The 22,131-nt window shown below is 44.4% G+C and overlaps 1 protein-coding gene across 1 annotated transcript; it reads right to left on the reverse strand.

Moving 5' to 3' along the window:
* Positions 1 to 570: 570 nt before the first annotated feature.
* On the reverse strand, positions 571 to 21,883 carry LOC310798735 (uncharacterized protein). The gene is made up of 4 exons (XM_083661288.1): positions 21,749 to 21,883; positions 13,382 to 13,720; positions 1,250 to 1,373; positions 571 to 725 (listed from the first exon to the last, which is right to left on the reverse strand). Exons 1-4 carry the CDS (start codon positions 21,801 to 21,803, stop codon positions 722 to 724), a joined length of 522 nt encoding a protein of 173 aa, XP_083517414.1. The 5' UTR covers positions 21,804 to 21,883; the 3' UTR covers positions 571 to 721.
* Positions 21,884 to 22,131: the final 248 nt, after the last annotated feature.

Consider the following 22,131-nt stretch of genomic DNA (forward strand, 5'->3'; position numbering starts at 1 on the left):
GTTCGCGGTCTTATAGGGATACACACACAAATGCTGCATCAGGTATCAATGGGTTAAGTGAACCTGAAAAACATTGCTTTCAGGTGAAAATCCCTAAAATGTAAGCTTTCCATTTGAGGTTTTCAGTTTGAACCCTTATCCAACAATGTTTGCATGTGTTCATAGACGCCAAAGGTATCCAGTAATTGGCCCTCAAGCATAGAAGCAAGTAACCGTCAACTACTGTAAGTTAAATGATGAGGTCTTCACATAACCGCAAGATGTTGAAGTCACAATGACATGGCTTTCTTTGTGGGTATCTTGCTTCTTAGGTTCATGTGGTTCCTGTTGAAACAGGATCTTGGGGTGGGACATACTGCAGGACAGGACTCGAGGATCATTAATACAAGTCTAACCAATGGGATATCATAAATAGATGACTAACAAACGGCAAAATAAAAGGTGCTGTATCATAGGGAGCCTCGTAATATTTCTATACTGTCACACTTTGAATAGTCCATTCACTAGCAAGGACCACACAAACAACCAGGAACGTTTGACCATTTATTTGAATGGATAATGAGCTCCGTCTCGGCGGAGTATATGGGCTCCATCTCGGTGGAGCGTGGGATCCGTCTCGGCGGATCGTCAGCGGTTTGGGGAGGTTCGGCAGGGTCCGGCGTACTTCCGGTCTCCGGGGAGTCCAGCAGTCGAGCGGCTTCGACAGACCCCTTACTTCTAGTTACCTATACAGGAAGACAGAATGAGGAGGAGACAGAGAAACGGAGGAGAGAGAACACGAGAGGGTGGGGGGGGGGGGGAAGGGAGGGGCGCAGAAGCGAGAGCCAAGAGGAGACAACGGGCCAGGTGAGGTTATAAAGGAGGTTAGGTTCACCTGGGGAGGCGTGGCTTGTGAAGGCCTGATTGATTGCGTGGTCCTGCTCCTGAAACTCGCTTAATAAGCTTCCAATGCTGACACTCAAGTTACTATCAAGTGACTGTAATGTGGCAATAAAAAGTCTACTGTGTTATACAGTAATGTGAAAAATTATTCTGTAGATATTCAATGTCTGGGTAATGGTATAGGTTTAGAACTAGAGTCAGGATTAGAGTTATGCTGAAAGCAAATAGGCAAGTGACCAATTTTTTAACATATTTTTTTTGCAGTTGAAAAAAAAAAAAAAAAAAAAAAAAAAATATATATATATATATATATATATATATATATATATATATATATATATGGAGAGTGGACTATTTTACCACTTACCCATTTTTATGCATATAGTACACTCCGCCACCAACAAGGCCAATGACAACTATGAGAACTGCAATCGTTATCCCAGCGATGGCTCCAGGTGAAAGGATCTGGGAGCGTGGTGCAACGATGTCCTCTGGGGAGGTATGAAATAAAACACACGAGAAGAGGATAAAAGAACATGACAACATTTAGGAAAAAGGAATTAGAACTTGTCTTTTCACATACCATTTGCAACATAAATACAATAATAAATATAGCCGCAAGCGGCGATGGGCGGGGTTCAAGCCTTGCGCAGATGACAAAGCTTCTGATTCTGACTAGGACATCCTCCTTGATCTGACAAGTTTCGCGATCATTGGACAAACAGGTGTGGAGTTACAGCCTTTTTTATGTTAAGCCACGCCCATTTCTGGCGTTTATGGCGCCCCCTTTTGGTCGAATTGCACAAAATTTGACACACATGGTCTAGGATGGTCTCCGAAGACCTCCTGCAAGTTTTGTGAAGATTCCTTAATCGGTCATGAAGGTATGACAATTTAGCTGTGAGGCCACGCCCTCTCACAACTTTAACGATCAATATCTCCGAAACTAAAGTAGCTTTCAAAAATCCACCAATCACGATTGTAGAGCTTGCTCCATAGATGCTTCCTGTCGAGTCTGGTGCAAATCGGTTCAACGGTCTAGGAGGAGATGTCAAAAATGTGTTTTCCAAACTTTTCCAAATATCTCAAAAACTTTCCAGGCGGACATTGAGGGTCCTTATGGCAAATTTGTAGAGCAGGTCCACCTGAACATCTGGAAAAAAAAAGTTTGAAAATCGGACCAACGGCGTGGAAGTTAAGGCCTTTAACGTAAAACCGTCGATTATAGCGCCACCTTCAGGCTGATTCGAAAAATCTTTTTTGAGCAGCTACCTGCCACCAATATCTGTCATTGGGCAAAATGTCAGGTCTCTACCATTTACCAACTCACGGGAATTTGCGTTGAGGCAGATGAACAACGACAACAAGAAATATAGCCGCAAGCGGCGATGGGCGGGGTTCAAGCCTTGCGCAGATGACAAAGCGTCTGATTCTGACTAGGACATCCTCCTTGATATATCTGACAAGTTTCGCGATCATTGGACAAACAGGTGTGGAGTTACAGCCTTTTTTATGTTAAGCCACGCCCATTTCTGGCGTTTATGGCGCCCCCTTTTGGTCGAATTGCACAAAATTTGACACACATGGTCTAGGATGGTCTCCGAAGACCTCCTGCAAGTTTCGTGAAGATTCCTTAATCGGTCATGAAGTTATGACAATTTAGCTGTGAGGCCACGCCCCTCTCAACTTTAATGATCAATATCTCCGAAACTAAAGTAGCTTTCAAAAATCCACCAATCACGATTGTAGAGCTTGCTCCATAGATGCTTCCTGGCGAGTCTGGTGCAAATCGGTGCAACGGTCTAGGAGGAGATGTCAAAAATGTGTTTTCCAAACTTTTCCAAATATCTCAAAAACTTTCCAGGCGGACATTGAGGGTCCTTATGGCAAATTTGTAGAGCAGGTCCACCTGAACATCTGGAAAAAAAAAGTTCGAAAATCGGACCAACGGCGTGGAAGTTATGGCCTTTAACGTAAAACCGTCGATTATAGCGCCACCTTCAGGCTGATTCGAAAAATCTTTTTTGAGCAGCTACCTGCCACCAATATCTGTCATTGGGCAAAATGTCAGGTCTCTACCATTTACCAACTCACGGGAATTTGCGTTGAGGCAGATGAACAACGACAACAAGAAATATAGCCGCAAGCGGCGATGGGCGGGGTTCAAGCCTTGCGCAGATGACAAAGCTTCTGATTCTGACTAGGACATCCTCCTTGATATATCTGACAAGTTTCGCGATCATTGGACAAACAGGTGTGGAGTTACAGCCTTTTTTATGTTAAGCCACGCCCATTTCTGGCGTTTATGGCGCCCCCTTTTGGTCGAATTGCACAAAATTTGACACACATGGTCTAGGATGGTCTCCGAAGACCTCCTGCAAGTTTCGTGAAGATTCCTTAATCGGTCATGAAGTTATGACAATTTAGCTGTGAGGCCACGCCCCTCTCAACTTTAATGATCAATATCTCCGAAACTAAAGTAGCTTTCAAAAATCCACCAATCACGATTGTAGAGCTTGCTCCATAGATGCTTCCTGGCGAGTCTGGTGCAAATCGGTGCAACGGTCTAGGAGGAGATGTCAAAAATGTGTTTTCCAAACTTTTCCAAATATCTCAAAAACTTTCCAGGCGGACATTGAGGGTCCTTATGGCAAATTTGTAGAGCAGGTCCACCTGAACATCTGGAAAAAAAAAGTTCGAAAATCGGACCAACGGCGTGGAAGTTATGGCCTTTAACGTAAAACCTTCGATTATAGCGCCACCTTCAGGCCGATTCGAAAAATCTTTTTTGAGCACCTACCAGCCAACAATATCTGTCATTGGGCCAAATGTGAGGTCTCTACCATTTACCAACTCACGGGAATTTGCGTTGGGGCAGATGAACAAGAAGAAGAAGAAGAATAAATATAGCCGCAAGCGGCGATGCGGGGTCCAAGCTTCCGGTGACTTGGGGGGTATATGTCAGATAGTGCACATTTATTCAGACTTGGTATATGCACAAGTAAACAAAGTTTGGTTGAGATCCGGTGACCTGACGGTTTCCAAGCAGTACTAGTAGTAGTAGTAGTAGCAGTAGTAGTAATAGTGTTGGTAGTAGTGGGAGTGGTAGCAGTAGTAGCAGCAGAAGTACTAAGAATAGTAAATGGTAAATGGTAAATGGACTGCATTTATATAGCGCTTTTATCCAAAGCGCTTTACAATGTGCCTACATTCACCCATTCACACACCGAAGGCGGCCAGCTGCCACGCAGGGTGCTGGCACAGCCATCGGGAGCAATTTGGGGTTCAGTGTCTTGCCCAAGGACACTTCGACGTGCGGACTGGAAGAGCCGGGGAACGAACCACCAACCTTCTAATTAGTGGACAACCCACTCTACCTCCTGAGCCACAGCCGCCACTAGTAGCCAATAGTAGTAGTAGTAGCAGCAGCAGCAGTAGTAGTGGTGGTTGGCTGTTATAGCGCCACCATCTGGTAGATTGGTGTAATTTTTTCCTCTGAGTAGTGGGTGATGTCTTGAAACTTGAAGTAGTACTTGGATAGAAAGCAGTTTTTGTGTACAATATCCCTTTAAGTATCTGGACAGAAAGTGGTATTTGGGTAGAACATACTGTCAATACGACAAGTACTTCTCTGGCTCTGCAGATACATATAATATGGTCTACAAAGTTAAATACAACAGTCTGGATAGCTCACTTGGTAAAGCACATGACTTATGCTAACTAAAGACCATTGCCGCTCAAATTTCAAACCCCACGTGGGATGAAAAACTTTCAACTTCAGACAGGTAAGTCAGTAACAGTAACAGTAATTAACCCCACATGCTGCCTCCTTATTTTGCGGTGTTTTATGAACTTTTTCAATATCTTAGAAATGTTAGCTGGAGATTGCGTGGCTGTGTTCAAGAACGTGTTTTGCAACAGGAGAGGTTAGTTCTTGTCTCATGATGGAGCTTTTGTTTTCTGAAATCAGAATTTTCAGTTGTCATTGTGTCTTTCCCACACACACATCAAACCATAGGGCGTAGTGGCGTCCACTACAGAAGGTTGATGGGGTTTATCCCTGAAATTGCTTTTGGTGACTATAGCCAGCACCCTGCATGGCAGCTTGTCATGCAGTCCATTTACCATTAAGGACATTTTTGTATTACACACATAATGCACCACTTTACATTAAAAGTATGCCCTGAATGGAGGTGTTTGAACTAATTGGTGTGGGTTGTGCTGTTACAATGAGCACATGAGTGACAAGGATAATTCAGATTGAATTCTCTTTTTGGACCTTTCACATGTGAAGACACAATAATGTATTGGAATGTTTTTCCTCTCTCATCTGAAAGAAGGCTCCCAGCAAACACAATTACATCATGATGATGTTCTGATATCATCTTTCAGTGACGTCCAGGACTAGGCCAAATCACAGCCGATTTGAGGATCATTTAGACATCTACACAGGAATGTCAAGATGACGTCGAAATATGACATTACCATGAATAGGCATATTCAGTTATTCTGCTATGTACACAGTGTGTATTCAGCAGCGTTATACATAATTATATCCAGATTAACCTTTATTCTACATTTTCAAAAAATAAAACAGTTACCTGGCCGTGGTTTGAACCCAGGACCTCCAGCTTTGGGGTCTGCTACTTTACCCCTACACCATCCTTCCACAGCAATGACGAGGCACGGATGTAACCTTATTATGGCATAAACTTGTTTTTATTCAAACGTGGGTGTCAAGTCTTTGTGGATCGGGCATTACTGTGTGACATCTAAACCAACTGTGTATTATGTTACAGCAGATGCAGAACCCCAAAACACATTAACCCCACCCAAAATGCTACATTCCAACTTCCAGTAGTAGTAGTAGTAGTAGTAGTAGTAGTAATAGTAGCAGAAGTAGTAATAGTAGTAGTAGTAGTGTTGGTAGTAGTGGGAGTGGTAGCAGTAGTAGCAGCAGTAGTTGTAATTGACCGGTTAATGAGTTGTGGGCAATTTAGTGTTGGCATGTGTTTCATTAAAAGTTTCGAGATTTATCATTTCAAAACGGTTTCACGTATCCAAAACCCTTTAATAACCTTCGGTCGGGGTAGTCCATAGATGACCCAGAAAAAGTTTTGTGTGATTTGGCCAAACGGTCTAGGAGGAGCTCGCAAAAGTAGGTTTTTGATCAAATTCAAAATGGCGGAAAATCTACCACACAGAAATGGGCGTGGCCTAGTGGGTTAGATACATGATGCTCCAGGGAAACCAGTAGATGTGGAATTTTGATTCTACAGCTCGCAGTTCAGAAGTTATGGACCGACAAACGTGAAATTGGCTGTTATAGCGCCACCGTCTGGTGGATTGGTGCAATTTTTTTACTCTGAGTAGTGGGTGATGTCGTGAACCTGTGTGGAAAGTTTGGGTGATGGGGGGTGTATGGTTTCTGAGATCCACACACTTTTAGGGTAGGAAAAGAACAAAAGCAAATACACAAAAGTTTAGACATTTATCATTTCAAAACGGTTTCACGTATCCAAAATCCTTTAATAACTTTAGGTCGAGGTAGTCCATAGATGTCCCAGAAAAATTCCCGTGTGATTTGGCCAAACGGTCTAGGAGGAGTTCGCAAAAGTAGGTTTTTGATCAAATTCAAAATGGCGGAAAATCTAGGCACACGCAAATGGGCGGGGCCTATATGGATAGATGCGTATTGATCCAGGGAATCCAGCAGATGTGGAATTTTGATTCTACGCCTCACGGTTCAGCAGTTATGGGCCAATACGTGCACTCGGCTGTTATAGCGCCACCATCTGGCCAATATGGCTAATTTTTTGTCTCTGAGTAGTGGGGCACATTTCCAACCTATGTGCAAAGTCTGGCTACTGTACCCCTTACGGTTTTTGCCGTGCATACTGTTTTAGCGGAGAATAAAAAGAATAAATATAGCCGCAAGCGGCGATGACGGGGTCCAAGCAAGGTCAGTAAGGATGTAGTGGTCAGTAAAGGGTGATGGGGTCAGTCAGGGTGTTGTGGTCACATAAGTACTTGTGACTTGAAGTAGTACTTGGATAGAAAGCAGTTTTTGTGTACAATTTCCCTTTAAGTATCTGGACAGAAAGTGGTATTTGGGTAGAACATACTGTAAATACGACAAGTACTTCTCTGGCTCTGCAGATACATATAAGATGGTCTACAAAGTTAAACACAACAGTCTGGATAGCTCACTTGGTAAAACTCATGACTTATGCTAACTAAAGACCATTGCGGCTCAAAGTTCAAACCCCATGTGGGATGAACAACTTTCAACTTCAGACAGGTAAGTCAGTAACAGTAATTAAAATCCCACATGTTGCCTCCTTATTTTGCGGTGTTTCATGAACTTTTTCAATATCTTGGAAATGTTAGCTCGAGATGGCTGCGTTCAAGAACGTGTTTTGCAACAGGAGAGGTTAGTTCTTGTCTCATGATGGAGCTTTTGTGTTCTGAAATCAGAATTTTCAGTTGTCATTGTGTCTTTCCCACACACACATCAAACCATAGGGCGTAGTGGCGTCCACTAGAGAAGGTTGATGGGTTTTATCCCTGAAATTGCTTTTGGTGACTATAGCATGGCAGCTTGTTATGCAGTCCATTTACCATTAAGGACATTTTTGTATTACACACATAATGCACTACTTTCCATTAAAAGTCTGCCCTGAATGGAGGTGTTTGAACTAATTGGTGTGGGTTGTGCTGTTACAATGAGCATGAGTGACAAGGATAATTCAGATTGAATTCTCTTTTTGGACACAGTAATGTATTGGAATGTTTTTCCTCTCATATATCTGAAAGAAGGCTCCCAGCAAACACAATTACATCATGATGATGTTCTGATATCATCTTTCAGTGACGTCCAGGACTAGGTCAAATCACAGCCGATTTGGGGATCATTTAGACATCTACACAGGAATGTCAAGATGACGTCAAAATATGACGTTACCATGAATAGGCATATTCAGTTATTCTGCTATGTACACAGTGTGTATTCAGCAGCTTTATACATAATTATATCCAGATTAACCTTTATTCTACATTTTCAAAAAATAAAAAAGTTACCTGGCTGTGGTTTGAACCCAGGACCTCCAGCTTTGGTGTCTGCTACTTTACCCCTAGACCATCCTTCCACAGCAATGACAAGGCACGGATGTAACCTTATTATGGCATAAACTTGTTTTTATTAAAACGTGGGTGTCAAGTCTTTGTGGATCGGGCATTACTGTGTGACATCTAAACCAACTATGTATTATGCTACAGCAGATGCAGAACTCCAAAACACATTAACCCCACCCAAAATGCTACATTCCAACTTCCAGTAGTAGTAGTAGTAGTAGTAGTAGTAGTAGTAATAATAGTAGCAGAAATAGTAATAGTAGTAGTAGTAGTGTTGGTAGTAGTGGGAGTGGTAGCAGTAGTAGCAGCAGTAGTTGTAATTGACCGGTTAATGAGTTGTGGGCAATTTAGTGTTGGCGTGTGTTTCATTAAAAGTTTCGAGATTTATCATTTCAAAACGGTTTCACGTATCCAAAATCCTTTAATAACTTTAGGTCGGGGTAGTCTATAGATGACCCAGAAAAAGTTTTGTGTGATTTGGCCAAACGGTCTAAGAGGAGCTCGCAAAAGTAGGTTTTTGATCAAATTCAAAATGGCAGAAAATCTAACAGACAGAAATGGGCGTGGCCTAGTAGGTTAGATGCATGATGCTCCAGGGAAACCGGTAGATGTGGAATTTTGATTCTACGGCTCGTGGTTCAGAAGTTATTGACCGACAAACGTGAAATTGGCTGTTATAGCGCCACCGTCTGGTGGATTGGTGTAATTTTTTTACTCTGAGTAGTGGGTGATGTCGTGAACCTGTGTGGAAAGTTTGGGTGATGGGGGGTGTATGGTTTCTGACATCCACACACTTTTAGGGCAGGAAAAGAACAAAAGCAAATACACAAAAGTTTAGACATTTATAATTTCAAAACGGTTTCACGTATCCAAAATCCTTTAATAACTTTGGGTCGGGGTAGTCCATAGATGACCCAGAATAATTCCTATGTGATTTGGCCAAACGGTCTAGGAGGAGTTCGCAAAAGTAGGTTTTTGATAAAATTCAAAATGGCGGAAAATCTAGGCACACGCAAATGGGCGGGGCCTAGATGGATAGATGCGTATTGATCCAAGGAATCCCTGAGAAGTGAAATTTTTAGTATAGGACACACGGTTCAGAAGATATGGACCATAACGCGAAATGGTCTGTTATAGCGCCACCATCTGGCCGATATGGGTCATTTTTTGTTTCTGAGTAGTGAGGCACATTTACAATCTATGTGCCCAGTCTGGCTACGCTGAGCATTACAGTTTCTGCTGTACATACAGTTTTACCGGAGAAGAAGAAAAAAAAAAAAAATCGGAACAGATACAATAGGGATCCACGCACTTCGTGCTTGGACCCCTAATAATAAACCGGCACAAAAACAATAGGGTTTCAGCCCCTTCAGGGCTTGAACCCCTAATGATTCGCCCTGAGTCATGATTTGAGTATCACAGAAGCCCTGCTTAATAAACTAGACACCACAGACAGTTTAGTCCAGTCTGTTACATGAAGTGCTAAATACTGTATCAGGTGCTGTGGTGGCAGCGTAACCTAACCTTTGGGTCCAAGTCACCCTTGCCTGATCATATCTCAAAGATCAAACAAACAGCTATTGCGCAGTTTGTATGGCAGTGCAACATTTATTACAATAATGTTATGATTACATTTATACAAGAGGTCAGAGCCTCTGACACAGTTCAATGCTTTGCTCAATGGCACTTAAGCAGTGTAGTGCACCACGAAGGTTCTCCAGTACCAGCTATTCTCTTAATACAAATAAATAACATTCTGTTGGTATCAAATATCAAATTAACCTTTAAAACACACGGCTGCCCTGACTGTCCAAACAAGTCATAATCAGATAAAAGCTTGTGGAGGCCACACAGACTCAAAGAGACACCTAACTACATATTTTTTATCCATATCACTACTGTAAAAACCCATTTAATCCCACTTACCCAGCACAGTGACAAGTGAGGGCTGAGATCTTTGATATCTCAGGGTTTTACTGTTATGGGCCTGACAGCTGTAGGTACCACTCTGATTCATCTGAATGTTGTTCAGTCTGAGCTCTGATCCAGTAGGAGAGAGCTGGACTTCATTGTGATGATGAGGGTGATGTTTGACCCATCCTCATAGGATTCTTTTAGATAGTGTCAAATCTGTATTTTCTGGGCCAACTGCAATGTGGGGCAGCGGCGAAGAGAAAAGTCACCAATAAATAATGTTAGTTTGAGAAAAATGTATGCGTTTTAACAACAAAGCTCAGCACTGGCACATGGCATGCAGCTTGGCTCAATGTGAAGGTTCATAACCGGTCATAAATGATTATTCATAGTTCTTAACTGAGTAGCATATGATACCAGTCAAAGGCAGAACTGTATCATAGCATCATCTCCAGTTATCAGCTATTCAGCATCAACAAAAACAAAGCAAACTGAAGAGCAAAGAGCACATACTGTAGGAAAAGTCATTAAGACAATAAATTAAATTAAGCTGGGAATCTGAAGCTCTGTTGTGTTTGCATGCATATTATGCTGTAAGACAAGAGGGTAAGCGTGCAGGTTAGCAACTCACAGCTGATGGAGAAGGATACTGGCGCACTTGTGACATTACTGACAGGATTTGACACTTGACATTTGAACGGGCCCTCATCATAGCGGGTCACACTGACTATAGTGAGAGTGGAGCCTCCATCACCCAGTGTTGGGCAGTAGCTTGCTACAAGTAGCGAAGCTACATAGCTTAACTACATTTCTCAGTAGCTTGGTGGTAGCTTCACTACTTTTGAACCAAGTAGCTTTTTCAGTAGCTAAGCTATTTATAGACCAGTGTTGGGCACTCATTACTAAAAAAGTAATATATTACATATTACTCGTTACTATTTTCAAAAGTAATATTATTACTTTACTTATTACTCCATACCAAAAGTAATTCGTTAGATACTCGTTATATTACTTTTCCGTTACATTCCACACAAATGGCAAAAGGCCTTTTTCACTGCAGCGATTTTGTGTCTAAAAGGCAGGTTATCTCTGTATTTGAACAGTTTTCCGGTTTCTGTTGTGCTGTCCTCTCGTCTCGTAACGTTAACGTTAGGAAGTTTGAGCTCGTGTTTTTCACAGTGGAAAGAGTGTTAGTAGCCTACCTGTCCTGGACACCGTTTACATTTGACTTTGATGTTCAATCGTGTCACCTTTCTTCCCGACAAAAACAAAGTCATGGGAATATATCCGCAGCCACGGATTTTCCTCCTCGGCTCAGCAGGACAGAGAGGGAGGTGTCAGGTGTGCCTGCCTGCTTGTTGCTGCTCTGAATGGGCTCTGCGGTGACGTCACCTTGTTTTGGGAGCGTTAAAGCCATGCTGCTTGATCAGTGAATGCCGACTGCGTGTCGTTTTGCAGCGCAGCGGCATCACAGAATGGACTCAACAAAAGATGTAACGACTAACGTAACGAGCTCGTTTATCTTGAAGTAACTGTAATATTATTACTTATATTCTATAGTAATTCGTTACACTACTCGTTACTTGGAAAAAGTAATATTATTACAGTAACGAGTAACTAGTAACTCGTTACTTCCCAACACTGTTATAGACCCAAGTAGCTTGTAGCTTCCTGCAAAAGCTACAAGCTACTCGCCAGAGAAAATCCATGAGCAAAGCACGCAGTGGAGATTTCTGCTGTGGTTTGAATTAAACAGGAGGAGACATTGCATATGTCAAGTGTGCCTGTGTAGCCAATAAAGCACTTCCAGTTCCATTATGACGGACAAGTCTCATCCTTGCTTTCTAGCATCCTTGCCTCTCTTGCAGCAAGACCCGGCACTACTCTGCCTCTGATTGGGTTGGGGTTAGTCAATGAAGACTGACGATTGGTTAAGGGTAGGGCAAAATATGGCATGTGCTGGCGAAGTTACATCAGCAACGAACTTTGAAAGATGGCAGAGCCAGAGGGAGCCACTGGCAGTGATGAAGAAGATGTTCAGGTTTTAGTATCTGTTTTTGAATATTGTGCCAGTGAGAGTTTCAGTGTGTTTTATAATATAATAAACAATCAAAATGAGATTGTTTGAGAAAAAAAATGAGGAAAAAAAGTAGCTTTGATGTAGCAAGCTGCTTTTGCCATGTTGCTCGTAGCTTAGCTTGCTACATTTCTCTGGGGATAGCTTCAATGTAGTTTAGCTATATTTAATCAAGAGTAACTGATAGCTTAGCTTACTACATTTTCCAAGTAGCTTGCCCATCACTGCCATCACCTCCATCACCAATCAGAACTCCCTCACTGGCTGAAACCTCAGAGCTGTCATTCAACCAGAGGTAAGAGAGGGAGGAGCCAGAGGAGGAGGAGCAGGACAGACTGACAGAGCTATTGAACTCTATCAAGTCTGTGCTGTTGGGAGTTAGCACTACATTGGAGACTGGCACTGTGGGGGGAAAACACAATGGTTTGTACTTGGCACCACCTCACATGGTGATACAACAGATATGTACAGTAGTGATTTGGAATAATGATCATTATACCATGATGAGTATTCATGAGTGGAATTTGAAGGTTTGTATCAGCTCCCCATTTAAATAAGGTAATGCAGCATTTAACCCATCTGTGTTTGCTTTAAGTGGCTATGCACTGTAGGCTACTGTGGACCAAAATGCAATATCGGAATCGGAAATATCTTTTATCATAGCTAATTTGACACAATGTTGACTTCAGGACTTATCATACTGGTAGGATGAAAGATATTACATGCCAGCACATGTGGTTAGAAAATACCATATTTAATCATTCTTAACACACACATGACTGGAGACTGCCAATTTGACTGGCAATACTTGGTAAATGGTAAATGGCCTGCATTTATATAGCGCTTTTATCCAAAGCGCTTTACAGTCAGTAGGTACATTCACCCATTCACACACCGATGGCGGCAGGTTACCACGCAGGGTGCTGGCACACCAATGGGAGCAATTTGGGGTTCAGTGTCTTGCCCAAGGACACTTCGACATGCAGACTGGAGGAGCCGGGAATCGAACCACCGACCTCTTTTATCCAAAGCGATTAGTGACAACCCGCTCTACCTCCCAGCCGCCCCTAAATACTTAAAAGGAAAATCCAACCCAAAAAAGTGACAGAGTATAATCTTGGAGCATTCAGTCTAAATTTGTACATAATGAAGACTTCTTTAAAAGACAACTATTGCTTGTCGTGTCTCCTAAGATTGTATGAACATTCAAATTACATTTTAGCTTGTATTTGTTTCTTGAATACTTTCATCAGGACACATTAACAAACACAATCAGAAACTCCTTGCTATTGGACTTAAATTCTGGTATGAAACTCATAAAATAATATTTTCTCTTCAACACTGACACAGTGATGCAACAACATATCTACTCACCGTGTATCTGGATGTGACTGGAGTCTCCTGTCATCGAGTTTCCAACAGCTGGTACGATGGTAACTCTGTATACTCCACTGTCAGTAAGAGCCAGATTCCTGAGCTCCAGAGATGCAGTAGATCTATCAAGGGTGACCCTGCCTTCATAGCCTGGTCCAAAGGTGTCTGAATTACTTGAGCTTATTATAGTAGCACCAACTGCAGTGCCATCAGCAATAAACGACCAGGCCACTAGCAGAAATGGAGTTGATGGTGGAGGGACTGTTGTGGTGAACTTCACACTCCCTCCTACTGCTGCATCCAGAAGATCTGGTGTCACAGTGACTCCATGGCTTAAACCTGGAGGAGACAGGTTTGGGAAAGGCTGCATGAGAGCAATGTAAAATGGGCCATTGGAGACTATATTATTAATGACAAGCTATGAAAAAGACTTAGGGGCCCTTTACACAAGGACAGTTTCTGAAAGAAACGACACAATAGCGTTTCCTTCACACCTTTTCCTTCACACCTCTCCCTGTTTACATGAGCGCCGTTGAATTTTTAAAACGCCGTAATGTACATGCCAGGTCGCTAGGTGGCAGTGTGATCACCTTATTCTTTGCCCATACAAGAAGGCTGCTGCATGACGTAATTTCGTAATCGTCTTTCCGTTTTTTAAACACTGAAGTAGAGTCCGCCTTCCGCAGTCATTTAGACTTGCCAAAAAGCTTTTTTCAAGCTAAAAAAAAACCAAACTGTTTAAAAGTTTTAATATTTGTCGGGTGAGAATGTAACATATATGTGACCCGTTTATCAGAATAATGCCTATTGGAAATCTTTAACGAGCAGCGAGGACCGGGAGCGCTGGCTGTGCTGACACCGGTCGGACTAGCTATCTGTCAAACCCTACTGTAGTTAGGCTACTGGCAGTGAGAAAACCCTGTCGACGTGCTTTTGTAACTAACGTTAAATGCCGACCGGGTAACAGCCATCGGCTCCTCGCAGCAGTAACGTTATGAACATGTCACTGAAGTTGGCCGCAGTGTAGCTTAATTCTGAATGTTGCCAAACTTCATTCATATCTGGTTGCCAACTCGCGCACGACTATGGCGTAATCGCGTGTGTCGCGTGTGCAGGCACGTCAGAGTTTCTGAAATGTGCCGTTCCAAAGCGATTACATGGAGCCCTCAGCCCCACTCAGCGGGAAGCATCTCAAACAAGTTTCACTCTGGAGGGTGGTTCCAAAATGTGTCGTTTCCTAAGCGCAAATTCGCCGTCGCCGTCTTAACGGGAGGCACTAACGATAAAATAATTCCCCGTTTCCATAGGAAACCGTCCTCGTGTAAAGTGCCCCTTAATCTAAAAACTACTAAACACCAAAACAAGTAACCACTAGTCTCTCAAGACAGACTGTCTCTTCTACATTCTGTGAATGCATCATAGACAGTCTGTACTTCAAGCTGGTAAAACTTGGCCAAAGCGGAAAGGGAAACTCAGGGAAAATAATAAGCGATGATAGACGGATGTCCAGGATGTCCCGCCTAAGTGAGTCCATGGCTTAAACCTGGAGGAGACAGGTACATGGCTAGTACTGTAGGGTAGAGAACAATGTAATAGGGCTTTTCCATACACATGTGCTGGCCAGTGGCGGCTCCTGAGCCAGCAAGAAAACGATTTGGGCGTTTTTTTTTTCTTTTGCAGTTTGAAGACAGATTTAGAGGAATATCTCATTTTAATTTAGCATTAGGACTAGACTGTTGTGATGTCATTATTCAGTTTTAACCATCAATAATTGTTCCTTTTCTCATTATTTCATTTCTCAGAGTAAATACTGTATATTTATTTCGAGATTTTTGTGAATTATTTGTGCTGTTATGGTTATTATTAGCTTAGTTACTCACTTCTACACTAGCTTAGATTGTGTTACTTTGAAAACAACTGGCTTAGGCTACAACTGTTGTGAGAAGCTGGTGAATTTTTGCACATTTTCAATGCAGATTGATTAAACAATCTGCATTATTTAAACAAACAAATAAGATGGATTAAACAGCTGTCATCTGGTGCATTTTAGGCCCAGGAGAAACAGACTTGATCTGGGAATAATTTCTGGCTGAGCAATGCAATGCACCTCAAAATCCACTAAGGTATTTACAGTTAGTTTGTCGGTAAAATATTTGATGAATAAATAAATCAAAACCACTCCACTGGTGACAGTAGCTCTCGTAAAGACAGGGGGAGTGACTATCAGCTACTGTCATCAACTTAATACCAACTACGTTACATTCAATAGCAGGGAGGGGAAAGTTACGACAAATTCATCAACTTTGATGCGTTATTTACCCCCCCTTCCCAACATGCTAGGTTGACATGCTTGGTCCCAATCGATTCCTTATTTCTTCTACTTTCAAATGGTATAAAGATCATCACTCTAGCTTTAAAATGAGCTCGCTGTCAGCTGTGGATGTACCGGCCAAATTCAGTTAAAAAATGTGGGAGTTTAAGGTCGCGTTTTTATTTGCAAAATGACAGGCTATGCAGCATGAAACATATTACAGAAAAAAATAGTGCTGCTTGGTGGACCATTTGCACGCCGAATTTACTAGAAGGTCTGGATAACTTCATATATCTTCTATGGACAATACAGTAGTCTAGTAGTCCAGTTGGTTTGCTACTGTTTGTTATAGCTTATAACATGTTACATACAAACACACCATTGCTTATTCAAATGTGATTTATTATAAAATGCCAGAATGTGTGTTGTCTACCTATTTATGGCATGATGTCACAAACTTGCAACTGCACTTAATGAGAAAATATTTCCAAATAACATGAGGACATCTAGGAAACCTGAGTCTACCCATATCCTAAACAGACACTAATCCTAAAAACAATTCAATCATGAGAGGCCAGTTGGTAGGATTTAACAAACTTTATTTAGCAATCGGCATGCATGGCAAATACTTTGGCGCATGACTCCATTAGCCAGTGGCGCTGCTCTTGAGGCAAGAGGAGGGCATCTGCTTAGGCTAGGAGATCCCCCCCCCGTGGGGGATCAGGAGTCACGACTCGTTGGTGGCGGACTGGGGAGGTGGGTGGGGCAAAACAACGCTCCGGAGGACGGCTCAAGGGAGATGGACTGCCGCGAAGCTGCTGCTGTTATGATCGGCCAGAGAGAGAGAGGTGACGTAGAACCCTTGCTATATATATGAGAATTAACTGACGTCATATCTGACATCATTACGGACGTCATACTAAGACTTTGACTGACCACGTCATGCTAGAACTTGATTGACGTCAGGGGTGATCGGATTAGATTATGCACGAATGGCCTTCTGCTTGAACTATGGTCTAGAGACCTCACTTCAATCATGAGAGGCCAGTTGGTAGGATTTAACAAACTTTATTTAGCAATCGGCATGCATGGCAAATACTTTGGCGCATGACTCCATTAGCCAGTGGCGCTGCTCTTGAGGCAAGAGGAGGGCATCTGCTTAGGCTAGGAGATCCCCCAAAAGGAAGATCTGATTACCGGAGGTTAATTGAGATCTGCGGGCACCGGTAGTTGATTGTACTTTTCTGGCCTTCGACCTTTTTTAACGACTTATGGCTACTTGCGGCTGGCGCTCCCAACTCGGTCGGGCCTTCGATCTTGATACATTAATGTTTACTTGGTACGTGCTTTTCCTGCCTTCGACCTTTTTTGCGACTTACAGCTATTTGCGGCTGGCGCTCCCAACTCGGTCGGGCACCTCGCGATAGCGCTTCCCAGCTTGGCCTACCTGGCCGCCTTGGCGCTTCGCGATTGTACTTTTCCGGCCTTCAACCTTTTTAGCGACTTACAGCTATTTGCGGCTGGCGCTCCTAGCTCGGTCGGGCCTTCGATCTTGGTACATTAATGTTTAGCTTGGCGCTTCCCGGCTTGGCCTACTTGGCTGCCTTGGCGCGACTACCCTGACTTTCTCCGGCTCTCTCTTTCTCTATCCCCCACTTTTCCGGCCTTCGACCTTTTTAGCGACTTACAGCTATTTGCGGCTGGCGCTCCTAACTCGGTCGGGCCTTCGATCTTGGTACATTAATGTTTAGCTTGGCGCTTCCCGGCTTGGCCTACTTGGCTGCCTTGGCGCGACTACCCTGACTTTCTCCGGCTTTCTCTTTCTCTATCCCCCCCAAAAATTGTACTTTTCCGGCCTTCGACCTTTTTAGCGACTTACAGCTATTTGCGGCTGGCACTCCCAACTCGGTCGGGCACCTCGCGATAGCGCTTCCCAGCTTGGCCTACCTGGCCGCCTTGGCGCCTCGCGATTGTACTTTTCCAGCCTTCGACCTTTTTAGCGACTTACAGCTATTTACGGCTGGCGCTCCCAACTCGGTCGGGCTTACCTGACTTAAGGCGCTTCCCCGCTTGGCCTTCCTGGCTGCCATGGCACCTTACCTGACTTAAGGCGCTTCCCGGCTTGGCCTTCCTGGCCGCCATGGCGCCTTACCTGACTTAAGGTGCTTCCCGGCTTGGCCTTCCTGGCCGCCATGGCGCCTTACCTGACTTAAGGCGCTTCCCGGCTTGGCCTTCCTGGCCGCCATGGCGCCTTACCTGACTTAAGGTGCTTCCCGGCTTGGCCTTCCTGGCCGCCATGGCGCCTTACCTGACTTGGCGCTTCCCAGCTTGGCCTACTTGGCCGCCTTGGCGCCTCGCCGTTTTAACTTGGCCTTCTTGGCCCCCTGACTTGGCCTTCTGACTGACCCTGACTTTTTCTGGCTCTCTCTCTTTCCCCCCTTTCTCTGGCTCTCTCTCTTTCCCCCTCTCTTTCCCCCCAAAAATAACCGGGAGATTTACTGCGCCTTACTGGGCGCCGTGCTTTTCGGGGAGCCGCCACCAACGAGACATTATTTGGCACGGACGTCCGGGACACTGTTCGTTGCCATGCTTGCCGATGAAGGGAGGAGGGTCCTTTGGGCCGCCGGTATGGCCACCCGCTCCGGGCGGATGTAGCTGGAGAATGCTGATGAAGACCGGCGGCCCGTTTGCTGGAGGGAGGCGGAGGACACTCCTTGCACGGCGGCTGAGGTGGCCGCTCCGATCCTGAAGGAGTGGCTGGAGAGTTCTTCGTTGGGAGGTTGCACTTCTGGAGCGTCCGCTTGAGGTGCAGGACGAACCAGGATCTTGTCATGTGGTGACGAGGTGCGATGAGGAACAGGGGAGCCGGGGGCCGGTCTGGGGCCTGAGCGGTCTTTCCCCTGATTTTGGGCTTAGCTGCAATGCTGTATGGGTCAGCAGTCATCACGTGATGAGATTGATGAGCTGAAAATAAACGATATGACACATGGACAGGATCGCTAGCTGGAGAGGCAGACAGAATTCACCCGATGCAAGATTCTTATGATAATAGCTTCAACGCTCTCAGCCCTTTCAGGGACAATTATTTCAGAATTACGAGCCAATAATTCATGGGAATGCAAGCATTATTAGTAGCTATTTGAATGAAAAGATACGGTGCCGGCCGGTGATGATGTCCTCAGATGGCGACCATCTTTTCCCCCCGTGGGGAAGTCTGGGCAGATTCACGGTGATTGACGGGACCCGGCCTGGAGACGCACTGATGCTGAAGTGCCATAGCATCTCGGGCACTCTGGACAGACCGAAAGATCCATGGGGCAAACGGTTCATTCTGGCGGCAACCCTATAGAGCTGAAATGTAACGCTTAATGCATGGGATATAAAGAAACTGGTTAATAAACAAGTAAAAGAAAACAGTGGTTTCACCGCCTTGCAAGTGCACCATAGACTGCTAGTTGCAACCATGGACCCATCATAAGATGGACTGGGCATCACACTGGTTCAGTGAAGCCGCTGCATGTTAGATCGCCGCTCTGGCGGTTGAATCCAGTATTGGGTCACGAGGCCCGCCTCCTCATGTTAGTGGATGGGAAAATCAAAACCGAAATGATCACGGTATACGTCGGATGATTTTTTTTTTTTTTTTTAAAGGTGGTTTGTATCATTTTTTAGATAGTCATTATCATGCTAATGCCTGTGCAAGTGGTCATTTTTTCTGATTTTTTCTGATTTTTTTTTTTTTTTTTTTTAAGTAGTTATTTGATGTATAAAAAGGGATAAAAATGGGTGATTGGCAGCTGTGGCAGCCAGTCTCAAGCCGTCATTGGCTGGACAGGCTCTTCACATCATAGATCTATCGTGATAGACAAGACACGCGGCTTCATTGTTATGTAATGCTGCCTGGAGGTCGGGTGGCTCTGCTGGGTGTGTGGGGCCGGGAGATGGGCTCTTAGCCTGGGTAGTGCAGGCCTGGAGGTCGGGGTGGCTCATAGGATGAGGCCTAGTAGTACACACGCACCGTTAGCTCATCGCTAGCGGATTAGCATCACGTACGGACGGACGTTTTATTTTTGTAGGCTATTAAAGCAACAAACGTTTTTTATATGCATATCTGCGGGAAATGCTTTGACTGTGGGGAAGTTCGTTCTTCACCAGCTCCTCTCTTAGTAACGATATACCAGGCGATAGACCGGGCAGCCTGGCTCGCGCACTCACTGGGCTAACGTTAAACCCAGGTGGAGCAGTGCTAGTGACCTGTTCTGTAAGGCGGGGGTGGCCACTTTCCAGGCGCTCCTGAGAAATCTGAGGTACAGGTTCGTCTGTAGATTGAACGTGTCTCAGAATGTTATTATTAAGTTGCTCACTGACCTTGGGCTAAGCACTGTGAGATACCAGTCACATATGTGGAAATTCTGGTATGACTCTCTTTTATAATGTACTTTGTTCTTTTATTGTGCCCTTATGTGCTTTTTTGTAATTGTGTATGTGTCATCTATGGACCAAGCGTCTGCCAATAAAAGTTTGATTGATTGATTGATTGATTGATTGATTGATAACAATGGGATTCGCAGCCTCTTGTTACATGACTAGCGTGACACTGTATTAATTATTTTAGCTTTGGTATTATTTATGGTTATGTGGTGACCCACATCGAGACACTAGGAGAGACATTCACCAAAGGAGACTTGTGCCTTTAAGAGCGGGGGGTTAAGGTTACCGTACTTCCGGTTCCGGGTTAGGTTTGTTATTGCTGGTTGCTAGCCGCGGTGAATGTAAATATTTATATGGATAGAAGTAAACTACCTCGACCAACCTACGTCTACTGTCTCACTGTTTCCTAATTCCCACAGTTAAAAGAAACGCCAGGGCATTTTACTTTGAAATTTGTTAAGAACAGGAAGTGGTGTATTAAGACTGGGTAGCTTGACACGGAAAAAGACGTCGGCATTCCCTGGGCCGTCTGAAAGTTATACAGTAAACACTCATTCTAACTGATGCTCAGACATGCTCCATGGTGAAATATGCGATGTGCGGTGATAACGTCACCGTCAACAGGCAGCGACGTGACATCTTTTACTCACGCAACCTCCCGTTTATTTACGGTTAAGGTACCGACTTAACTGCCCGGTGATAGCAGAGGGGTCTGCGCCTGCCGTGCAACTGACCACGAGCGACGTGGAATGGAACGGCCTGTGATGCCTGCTTGGAGAAGAAGCCTGGGGCTGGACGCCTGAACACCCGGGACAACGGCTGCTGAGCTGTGGCGCGGCCCATCGCAGTGGCGCGCCCCGTGCCTTCTCATTGTGGCTACGTTGGCGGCCTGGGCACGGCCACTTCGCCGGTGTCGTCAGGCGTCTCGGAGGGTGAATACGCTCCGTGGCTGATCCGGAACGGGGTATCGTTGTTTAAGCTGTCGTCATTGTCCGTGGACTGCTCTGGCTCGGGATCCGACATGCCAGGAGTGGGGTGGGGAGCGTTCGGTGTTGTCGGACGTCTCGGACGGCAGACGCGCTCCGTGGCCGATGCGGAACAGGGTATCGTTGTCTAGGCTGTCGACGCTGTCCAGGGGCTGCTCTGGCTCGGGATCCGACCTACCCGGGGTGGAGCGGGGAACGTTGCGAGATCCGCGGGGATTATCCATGGTTAAAGAGGACTTGGGGGTGCTGGATCGGTCTGCAGATGTGGTGCAAAACAGCCGCAAAACAACGCTCCGGAGGACGGCTCAAGGGAGATGGACTGCCGCGAAGCTGCTGCTGTTATGATCGGCCAGAGAGAGAGAGGTGACGTAGAACCCTTGCTATATATATGAGAATTAACTGACGTCATATCTGACGTCATTACGGACGTCATACTAAGACTTTGACTGACCACGTCATGCTAGAACTTGATTGACGTCAGGGGTGATCGGATTAGATTATGCACGAATGGCCTTCTGCTTGAACTATGGTCTAGAGACCTCACCACAGGGAAATCATAACTGGACAATATGTCTAATAGCACTCACATGTTGTCAGATTGTCATGTCCTATCTGCTGTATGAAATGATAACATCTCACCTGACATCACTCCGAGGATGATCAAGAGTACCACAGCTGTTTCCATTTCTCTCATGCAGCACTATGTTACAAAGAGTACAGCAAATTGTCCTCAATGTAGATGTTGGTCCTTACACCTTCCACTCCCAGTTCAGTATAAAGGCAGTACAAGGAAGTAGTGTAAGATGTTTCCCCTTTATCTCCCTTGAGTCCACCTACATGTTTCATCACTATAACAATAGTATTTTTTTTCAATATTTACATAAAAGACTTTCATAGAACAAATAAATGTATTATAATGTCAAAAGAAACATTGTAACACTCAACACAATGTTTTAACATGACACAGTATTCAGTGATTTCATATTTGACTCAACTTACTACTCTATGAATTGGGAGAGAAG

This window comes from Poromitra crassiceps (assembly GCF_964638095.1).
Source record: "Poromitra crassiceps genome assembly, chromosome: 26".
Taxonomy (NCBI): Eukaryota; Metazoa; Chordata; class Actinopteri; order Beryciformes; family Melamphaidae; genus Poromitra; species Poromitra crassiceps.